The sequence below is a fragment of the Cavia porcellus genome, unplaced genomic scaffold (genome assembly GCF_034190915.1).
Source record: "Cavia porcellus strain 051 isolate PalLab524CR breed Dunkin Hartley unplaced genomic scaffold, mCavPor4.1 scaffold_9, whole genome shotgun sequence".
NCBI classification, from domain to species: domain Eukaryota; kingdom Metazoa; phylum Chordata; class Mammalia; order Rodentia; family Caviidae; genus Cavia; species Cavia porcellus.
This window is the reverse complement of record NW_026947492.1, coordinates 68976049-68987072: the sequence shown is the minus strand read 5'-3', so window position 1 is coordinate 68987072 and position 11024 is coordinate 68976049. Positions and strand designations below refer to the sequence as shown.

Here is an 11024-nt window from a genome sequence, read left to right as displayed (position 1 = left end):
GAGTGTCATTAGGTTCTTACTTAAAGGAAGGGATAATTTTCTTTATTTAAATAGCCTCTTCTGAGAAGTTAGCATTAACCAAGTTGAGATCACCACCAATAAGGAATCCTTAAAAGTAAAATGTGTACATGGCCACTTTGAATACATTCACCAAGCTCGGATGTTTCTACAGCCATGTTTTATGCAGATAAAGATTTTCTGTTACAAAATTCAAAGGCTCTTGGTTCATAGAGCACTTCAATGTACACTGCATTTAATCTTCAGAGGCAAGCATATCTGTCCTGAAAGATAATCAACACTCATTGTAACACAATGGTTACCTCTCTAAGAATGGAGTTAAATATATAAAAATGTTTAAATCACTGGCAACAAATAATCCATGTTTATTAATATCTGTGATAATGTATTTATATCAGTGTTCTCCTGTTGAACTCATTTGGAATTTATTCTTGTGTTCCCGTTTTGTCTTTTGCTTACTATTTCAAGTTTTCCAGCTGTATGTAGATGAAATTCATGTATATCAACAAATAAGTGCATTTTGATATATTTTCACAAAAACATTTTATCAGATCTAAATTTCAGTATATTGATAATGCTCAAGAACCAGAAATAATTCCATTGTCCATCAATATTCAACTAACTAGTGAACAAACAAACTGTGGTTGATTCAAATATATAGATAATCAAAAGAGACAAGAAGTGCATGCTGAGTATTTTCATTTATCTAAGGCATAAAATGAGGCCACACTTTAGGACAGTGTTTAGGTTTGAGAATGAGAGACAAGAGAAGGGGTGTTCTACTGAGGTTCTCCAGTTCCTGACTAGACAATAGGTATAATGTATCTATTTTTGCATTTACACATGAAGCTCCTCTTTGGATGTGTGCTTTTTGTGCACGCATTCTCTCCTTCTATGAAATGTTTATTGATAACAACTCGTATTGAACACATAGTGTGACTATATAACTGTGAAATACTTCTTGCCTCCCATATTTTTGTATATGTTCTTTTCTTTCAAAAGTATGTTATACTTGGTAGACATTATATGTTCATATTTGTACACAAGCAATAAAACCAGTATCATATTAAAATTTCAACTTCTATCTTGAAAATGTCCTTCTACTTTTTTCAGAAATGACCTCTTAAGAATGTGTGTGCATACATATATGCTTTTGCAGTTCTTTCTAGTGATTATTTTATATTTTATTCTATGTTTGATAACAATATGAAATATATTAATTTCCAATTTTTAAAAATTCTGTATCATTTTATCCTTTGTTTTGAAATTATGTTTTATCCTTTTTTGTTTATTTTTAAATAAAAAGTCTGTTTGAACTCTACTTAGATAGCAAACTAGTCCATTATACGCAATAAGAACTTAATCCAATTTTTATTCTCTATTAAGATATTGTTTAATACATGTATAATCACATACAAATTACTTGTGTATACATTTTCTTCTCCAAATTTAAAAGTTTATTACTTATATATTTCTAATTTCTTTTTTCAAGTCTTTGCCACTTGCTATGATTCTGCAAGTGTTCCTGGATATATTTATAATTTGGTTGCAACAACTAAACATTACTAAATAATATTTGAGTTAACATAGTTATATACATACTGAATAAAAATATTGGTTACCTTATAGTCAAATCAGATTATAATTTCTTCTCTCTTGGTTCCATACCGTCATCTTTATCATTCCTAAAATATTTACAGGATCAATATTTTTCAGAGATATCTGAGAATATGTAGTACTGATCAAATACAAAAAGAATTTCTGTGGAAAAGAAGGGAATAAATGAATAGAAAATCAATTTTATCACAGACAATAACTAATTATAGCAAAATTACCTAAGGAAAACAAAATGAAGTTTTTAAAGCCAACCATAATAGTGCATGACTTTAATCTCAGCTTTTTGGGAGACTGAGGCAGGGTAAACATTAGCCCTAAGCCCAAACCTTAACTGAGTGTATCAAGTTCTGTCTCAAAACAAACAAACAAGAAAAAATCTTTTAAAATAAGAAAGCAGAGACATTTAGATTATATGTCCAAGAGGCCAAATGTTGCCTTTTGAATTTACATTAAATTAAAAAATGGAATAATTCATCCAAACAAATATATGATGTTTTTAACTTAAATTTTGTTTTGAATGTTGTGTAACAGTTGTGCATGATATGGGGAGTATAATGTGTGCATATTGTTTTGTTGTCAAATGTTTAAACACTTGCCATTCCTTACTGATGATAACACTTCAAATCCTTTCTTGCAATTATTGGGAACTGCGCAGCACATGCCTGTTAAGTCCAGCATGTTTTGCAGTAGAGCTGTGAGGGCCACTGGTCCTACCTGGATATAGCAGAGCACTCATGGGTCACAACCTGCCCCCTGTCAAGCCTCTACCATTTTTCCCAGTCTCTGGTAGCGACTGTCCTATTCACAATTTCTAAAGGATCAGCTTTTTTAGATTCCACATGGACTTGAAATGTGGCAGCACTTGTCTTTTTGTAGCAAGGTGATTTAAATTGACACAGTGTCCTTCAGGTGCATCAAGGTTGCTGTGACAGGATTTCATCCTTTAATAGGTGCATAGTAGTCCATAATGTGTATACAGATATATAATATTTTCTTTATTGAATTGTATGTTAAGAAACATTTAGATTTATTTCATCTTTCAGCTAAAATTACACATTTTAAAACAATTTTCATATTCTTAAACAACTATTTATTCACTTTACAGGAAATCATACAACCAACTACACAGAGAACAATTTTAACCCATTTTTCCATTTTATTAAAATAAAAGCCATGTTAGCACATATCACACAATTCATCATTTTAACCACTTCAAAATATACCATTGAGTGGCTTTCAGTACGTTCACGAAGCCATGTACCTATCACTAGTACATAATTCCAGAATATTTTAAAGGAATACTAAAAAATAAATCCTCAGCAACCATTACTGAGTCTCTCTTTGTGCTTCATCATCTGGCAATAAATCATTTGTGTTCTGCCTCTATGGATTTACCTGCTTTGAGTTTTCACATAAGTCCAGTTTTGAACAGGTAGCCTTTTATGTGTGGCATTCATCAATCAGCACAGTGTTTAAAGTGTGTGTGTGTGTGTGTGTGTGTGTGTGTGTGTGTGTGTGTGTGACACCATGTACCAGTACTTCTCTTTGTTCATTTGGTTTCTGAGAGTTATTATTTATTTTTTTCTTACTACACAAAACTTCAATTTGATTTTTATACAATTTAACTTTATGTTACCTCTTTAACCAAATCAAATTTTTTTGAGACAGTCTCACTATGTAGTTCAGGCTGGCCTTGAACTTAGGCTTCCAGTGTTCTAGGATTACAGGCATGTGCCATCATACCAAGCTATTCAAGTCATCTTTTTTAAAAATAAATTTTAGTATACATTTGTCTATATCCTGATTTTATCAGATAGTAAAAAAAATTACTCTCACCCTATGAACTATTTTTCACAGCTATGGTACCATTTTCTATTCTAACAACAAAATATCAAGATTCCAGTGTGTGTGTGTGTGTGTGTGTGTGTGTGTGTGTGTGTGTGTGTATGTGTGTGTGTGTGTGTGTGTGTGTATAGTCTATGAATACTTTCATTATTTCTTCTTTTTGAAATTAGTTATATTGAAAGATATTCTAATAAATTCTTCTGGCTTTGATTAAAATATGCCTAAAAATGAAGACTAGTCATTATTAGCATAAATATATTCTTCTTTGAAGGTCTTCACAGAGAGTTTGAATTTTCAAGTCTTTTCCTCATAAAAAAATCAATATACAATATGAAATATTGTAACAATCATTATACAATATGAAATATTTAAAATTGTGCAGTTGAAATAAAATCTGTATTTCTGACAATGTTAAAGCAAGTTAGTGTATATTCTAGCCTCTATGCACTTTAACAAAGCCTCTAGCTAATATGCCTACAACTAATTACCACAGTAAAATCTGGCAGTAGTTCTTCTGTTTTATGTGCTTCAGTACCCAATTTGGTGTTAAGATCATAAACCAAATTCAGTCAGATCCAGGTCCTCAAGATATACGTAAGAATTCCCCAGAAGAACCCAGCAACATACACATATGCAGGGAAGACATTTGAAGCCTAAATTCCTATCCATAGGACAGAAACAAGCCTTTAAAGGAAAACCCCAAGGGTTTATTTCAGAGCTTTGGGGACATAAATGCTAGTATGAGACTAAATATAGTATTTATTGGAGGAAAGAAAAAGTGAGAGATTTCTATCCTTACTACCTTCCATATTTGGTTAATGTGTGATCTTCATATGCTTGAGTCCATACCCATGCGTGTGTGTGGCCATGTGCAGGGGGTGGGACTCGGTAACGAAGACCTAGTAATTTAAATGACTAATCATGATTTTCTATTTCAGATATGTTCTTTTCTGCTTAAGATCATGCAGGAAACAAGTAGAACTCATTAAATACACAGCGCTTTACATTCACACACTTTCACATTCCTCTCTAGTTTTATAATTTCATGTGTTTCATGAATAAAGACATTCAATGCTTAGTACTTCTTCAAGATAGACTATTAATCATGATAAATGTATTAGATAACAATGGTGCTGGTTTTCAAGAAATTTATTTTCAAATGATATTGATAATGAATGGTATAACATCATAAAAATTCTCCAAATTTTAAGTACATATGCAAATCTTAAGTTAGGGATGAAAAGATTCCATATTTTTAAATCATAATAATGATGTTGATAACAGAAATAATAAAACAATGAGTAATTCAAGTTCCACATACTCTTAAACAAAGAAATAGATCTTGTGATTTTTAAGTACAAAAATAAAGTTGGAAAAAATAATTTTTAAGTTCTGTAATGTAACTTCCAATATATTTCTACTTTTCTCACATTAAAAATTCCTATGTAACATTCTGATAATACATTTTGATAGCACTATTCTGACATTAATTCCATTATTTTCTGTTGTTATGTATTATCTTTATAAGTGAGTTATTATAATATTTATTGCAATAAACACTCTTTAGAGCATATTATAATAAATATATTATAATAATTAAATAAGATTATGTCAAATGTTACTATGCTTCCTATTCTTTGCTTTTTATCTTGCAGGAAAAATAAAACAAATACATACAGAGAGAAAAATATAAGTTCATCTTCCCATATCATTGAGATTAAAATCATACATCACAAAATTTATCATTCTGACTTTTTAAAAATGTACACTTAAGTCACATTCAATTAAATTTCAACATTATATATATAATGCTGTTAAAATATTACCAATATACAATCCAAAAATGGGCACTGGATATGAATACACACTTTCTAGATAAAGAAATACAAATGGCAAATAAGTATTTGAAAAAAATCTCAACATCCCTGATCATTCTATAAATGAATGCAAATTAAAACAACACTGTGAATTTATCTCACTCCAGAAAAAAATGGCTATCATCAAGAAATCAACCAATAGCAAATACTAGTGGGGCTGTGGGAAAAAGGAACCCTTCTTTTTCCACAGTTAGGAGTACACACTATTACAACCATTGTGAAAATCAATGTGAATGTGCTTCAAAACCTAAGATTAAAGATCCTACTTAACCCAGCTATTCCCCTTCTGTGTATTTTCCCAGATAAATTAAAAACATCATACCACAGTGACACATGGGCACCCATGTTTATAGCAGCACAATTTGTAACCACTAAATCTTGGAAACAACTCAAATGTCCATCAAATGAGGAATAGATTTTTTTTAAAAAAGTGTGGTATTTTTATGCCCTGGCATATTCTCAGCCATAAGGAAAGATAAAGTTGAGGCTCTCGTGGGTAAATGAATGCAACTCAAGATCATAATCGTAAGTTAAATAAATCAGATTCATGTGGGTAAGCTGTCTCCCTAGTGTGAGGAACTAAAAGAGAAATAAGATCTAAAATGTACAATAGATAGTGTGAAAGGGAAAGAAACTTCTCAAAATGAAAGGACCACAGCGATGGTAGAAAGGAGAAAAGAAGGAAGGGAAAAGAAAAAATATATATACACAAGATAGCTAAGATAATTGTGCTACTCATTTCTATTAGTTCATTAAAAGTAATAGTTTGTGCTTATACACTTTGATCAATTTTGCATTACTTATATCATGTAATCTGAGCAACTACTTTGAAGATAACAAAATGCAATGCGTGTTAACCACTGTAAATTTCCTATTATCCTGTTGGGAAATTCTTTTTTTTTTTTTTTTTTTTTTTTTTTTTTTTTTTTTTTCTTTTTTTTTTTTTTTTTTTTTTTTTATTTAAGAGGAAAAAGAGAAAAACACAAAACAAGACAAAGCAGTGTAAGGTTACACATAATACAGAACTACAAAAAAAAAATAAACATAACAGTAAGAAATCACCTGTTAATAGATTACATAATATCATCTTGGAAATAGTTGCTCAAATCACAGTATCAAAGAATACAAAGTAGACATTCAAACGGAGAGACTGCAAACAGCTGTGTTCAATGATCCAAAAACATTAATATAGTCAGCTATTTAACATCCCTAAACACACTTGTTGTTATATCCGTTAGAGCTCTTTTTTTTTTTCCCTCCCTCTCTTTTTTATAACAAAATTTACACATTTTGGATTTTATTACTCCTCAGTTCTCATTACTCTCTTGGGGGGGAGATAATAAAGTCAAATATGGCAAAACAAAGCTGTAAGTCCAAACCAAGGATAGACATAGTACATGATGTAGAACAGAGTACAAGGTCATCAACAATGGTTATCAACATTGTCTCTTGTTTCCTTAAAAGGAATTGTCTATCTCATTAGATATTATAAAGTTGGACAAAACAGTGGAGAACAAGACCAATAAAACTTAGGCATTGTGAACATTGCAGGACTTCCAAAGGAGACAATAGTCAAACCAGAATGGGCATCTTTGTGAATCTTATTGCCTTCAAATTAGTTGCCTATACCTTCAAACTTGCTACTGTCGCACAGAATGGAACAGAGTCTAATCAGTCAAAACAAGATCTTGGGAGTATTACAGGACTTCAAAACAAGTTAATAGGAGATCAAAAAGAGTTACTACTATATATCCTAATTTTTTAAGTTTTTCCCTTAATTAAAATAAACATAAGAAATAGCTAAATAATTTTTTTTAAAGAATAGTAGTTACCATAGTGTCTGTCTTTTTCCTTAAAATATTTGGATAAAACTTCATATACTATAGCTTCAAATATTTCCATATCAAAAAGCCCAGAGTAAAGCCTTTCTAATTAATAAGTGAAAATTTTATAAGGCTTCAAGGCCACATAATGGGGAATCATGATTATCACATATTTTTATATATTTGAATCATTACTTACATTAGGGAAACTATTCGGTATTCATACATGCGAGATTGATTTATTTCACTTATGAGTATGGTCTCAAGCTGCGCCCATTTATTGATAAATATCTCAATGCAATCCTTCTTTATAGCTGAATAATACTCCATATTCTTTATCACTGTTTTTATTGTTCTCACCTCTTTAAAATAAAAAAGAATTGAGAGCTGCCTTGGAAAAACTCCACATGCATTAGTCATTCTCTATTTGTTGCCCTCAGCATTTAACCTTTGGCAAAAAAATAATTTGCTTTCTGCTTCCATACACTTACCCATTTTGGATATTTTTAAAAATGGATTTATATAATGGATAGTGCTTTGTGTATAGTTTTATTCATTAAGAAAGTGGGGTGGAGGTAGAGAGAACAAAGCCATACTAGCAAGCAAGCCCAGTCTGAAAACCAATGCCATGGGTGCGCCACTGCTGGACTGGAACAGATACCAGCCCCTGCTGGCAAGTGAGCTGCCAAATGAAAAGTGCACGAGCTGTAAGTGACGGGTTTATCTGGAGAAACACAGGCTGTGATGATTGCTATGGAGTTAAATGCAATTGGATACCTGTGGTGTTTTGGTGTTTCACTAACACTGCAGCTCTATGGCCAGTGGTCTGATCATAGGTGCAGAGAATAGTAGTAAGCAGTGTGACATGTAGGAGATCTCCTTCTGAGGGTTGCAGCCATTGCTCATTCCCTATGGTCTTGTTTTGGATGTCCTATATCATTTCCATTGTTTTGTTGGTTGGTTTTATTTTCTTCTGTTTTGTTTATATCAAATCCGACAGCAGGAGCAGCGATTTCAAAGATACATTATGTAGCAATTTTGTAATTACTATAGGCTTATTTTGAAGTCCTTTATAGCATCTACTATTTTATTTTTATTATTTCTATTCTATTCTATTGTGTTTGGTTTTACTGTGTCCAAAGTTATCTGCAATTATTTTGAAGACATCAAAAGTCATTATGATAACTATTGTTGATTTCATAATGCTTTGAAGTTCTTTATCTTTTACACTGTTTTGATTGGTTTTATTCTGTTTTATCCTCTTTAAAATTGAAAAAAAGGAAAATTTTTAAACATATATGTGGGTCATACTATGTGCCAGTAGTTCATGTAACTTGTTTCTTTGGGTTTTTATGTTTCTGTCATCTACTATAATCTTCATTTCACATTTGCCAAATTTAGCACTTATCCAACACCTGTTGAAATGTTATAACATTAATATATTATAAATATCAAAAATATATATAAATTTATTGAGGTTTACAATATGATTTTCTGAGATACACATCAATAGAAAAATAATTACTCTAGTAAAACCTACATCCAAACTCACAATAAATCTTTCCATTGAGTAATAATCCTTTATACAGATATACTTCATATTTATCCAATCAGCAGCTTAACGATATATGTCTTGTTTTTATTTTTTTACTTTTCCTTCTACTGTGACTTACTACATACAAGATTTTCTCTACATGCAGAATTTATGAATGCTTACTTCAGCAAGCATTTAGTTTAAATGTGTCACTTTAATAAATAATAGAGCTTTGTTTTACAGAGTTAAGAACAGATTCAGGGAAATTAAATTCATAAATGACACTAATTATAGCATTATATTTTACTTCAAAATTGTGTGCACTTAGAGGATAAGCTTAACCATACATACAAGTCTCTGGTCAAGCAATTATTTCTTATTTATGGTATATACTTAGGAATTAAATGTTCTTATGCCAATTGTGCTTAATTTAATGAGATACTACCAATATTTCTCATAAATGCTATTTTTTTGTATTATTTTACATTCCAAAAGAAATTTATCGTACTTGCAATATATACATATCATCAACAGTTGTTTTTTTTCTGTTTTTTTACTGATATCATTTTAGCAACTTGTATTTTCTTGAAGTTGATTGGAATTTGGCTAATAACTAATATTTTCAGTGATTTCTTCATTATTTGCCCATCTTTTTAGACATGTAAATATTCAAGTACTTTTTTCAAAACAAGACGCACCTTATAATAAGGTAATAGGAAAACTGCAGGAATGGCTCCTTTCAATAATCATATTAGATAGAAGATAAATAAAGTCTCAATTTGAAAGTACACATCAATGAATACAGTTTCTGTATCCATGTCTATTAAACATTGTTTAGAAGTACAGACTATGGATAACAGGTAACCTGCTCATATAATATATTCATATAATATATTCATACATATAATATATTCAGTATATCTGTTCCTTGGAACCTATTCTGGTTTTGCTTTTCATTTTTGTAGGTTTTTTTCCTTTTCTTTTTACTCTTTTGAGACAGGGGCTCATTATACTACATAAGCAGACCTTGAACTCATTATCTAGTCCAGGCTGGCCTTGAACTTGTAGTGATCTATTTGCCTCAGCCTCCTGAGAGCTGGAATTGCAAACATATGCCACCATGCCCAGCTTGTGATAGTCTTTTTGATGAAGTATTATGCTTTACATGGAGAGATTTCATATATTAAGTATACCTGTTAGTTCTAAGGCTTCAATTGTTGGAAATGATTCCTTATGGAACCTGAAAACGTGACAGTACACCTATTATTTTACTCGCAGCAATTGCAGTGATTGTGGAATGTAATGAAAATACTTATTGTAGAAATAAACATTTGTAGTGTTTTCTGATTATCTTCTGCCCTTAGTGTCCAGGTTAAACACCTTGTATAAGGCCTGCCTGAGCTCCTTGTTCTTGAGAGCATACACCATGGGATTGAGAGCAGGGGGAATGACGTTATGCAGCACATTGAGTAGAACAGGGATGAGGGGAACTCTCATGCCTGCACTGTGAGTGATGGAGATGACAATGACAGCTGTGTAGAAAAAAAGGATTAAAATAAGATGGGATGTGCAGGTGTTTAAGGCCTTGGATGCAGCTTCTACTGAGCTGAGCTTCAAGACAGACTGAAGGATCAAAGCATAAGATAAAACAATCAAACCAAGATCACCTCCCATGAGTGTCCAACCCAGAACTAGTTGGTTGATACTGTTGACTTTCCTGTCATCACAAGATAGGCTAGTGACTCCAAGGTTAGAGCAAAGACAGTGCTCTATCTGGTTCCTAGAGCAGTAATTTCTTTGAGCAGCAAGTACAGGTACTGCGATGGGAGCCAGGCAGTTTCTGAGTGCCATGAATACAGTCACTTTGATCACAAAAGCTTCAGTAATTATCGATGGATATCTCAGTGGTTGACAAATGGCCACATATCTATCTATAGCCATGCAGACAAAAATGCCTGATTCCATGGCCACAAGACAATGAATGGCATACATCTGAGCAAAGCACTCTGAACGATGGATGGCCTTAGCATTGAACCATAAGATGGCCAAAATCTTTGGCATGATGGTGGTAGCCAGACCCATGTCTACCACAGCCAGGATGCCCAGAAATTGGTACATAGGCTGGTGCAGGGATGCCTCTTGTCTGACAGTAATCACGATGAGGATATTGGCAGTTAGAGCCAAGAGGTAAAGTAGAGCCAAGGGCAAGGAAAGCCAGTGCTGCCAGCTGTGAATGCCTGGAAATCCCATGAGAATGAACTCAGAGACTTGAAATGTAGAGCTGTTGGATTCTCTGAGATCCTGGAACAT

At 32.2% G+C, this 11024-nt stretch overlaps 1 protein-coding gene across 1 annotated transcript; it reads right to left on the bottom strand.

The window, feature by feature from the left end:
• Positions 1–10061: 10061 nt before the first annotated feature.
• Positions 10062–11024, bottom strand: LOC100735261 (putative olfactory receptor 56B2). The gene has a single exon (XM_003465337.1). The coding sequence runs from the start codon at positions 11022–11024 to the stop codon at positions 10062–10064; it is 963 nt and encodes a 320-aa protein (XP_003465385.1).

Bases quoted from the DNA above. Each gene is read 5' to 3' on its own strand.
- LOC100735261 (XM_003465337.1), bottom strand. From the start codon at position 11,024: ATGTTCCAGGATCTCAGAGAATCCAACAGCTCTACATTTCAAGTCTCT.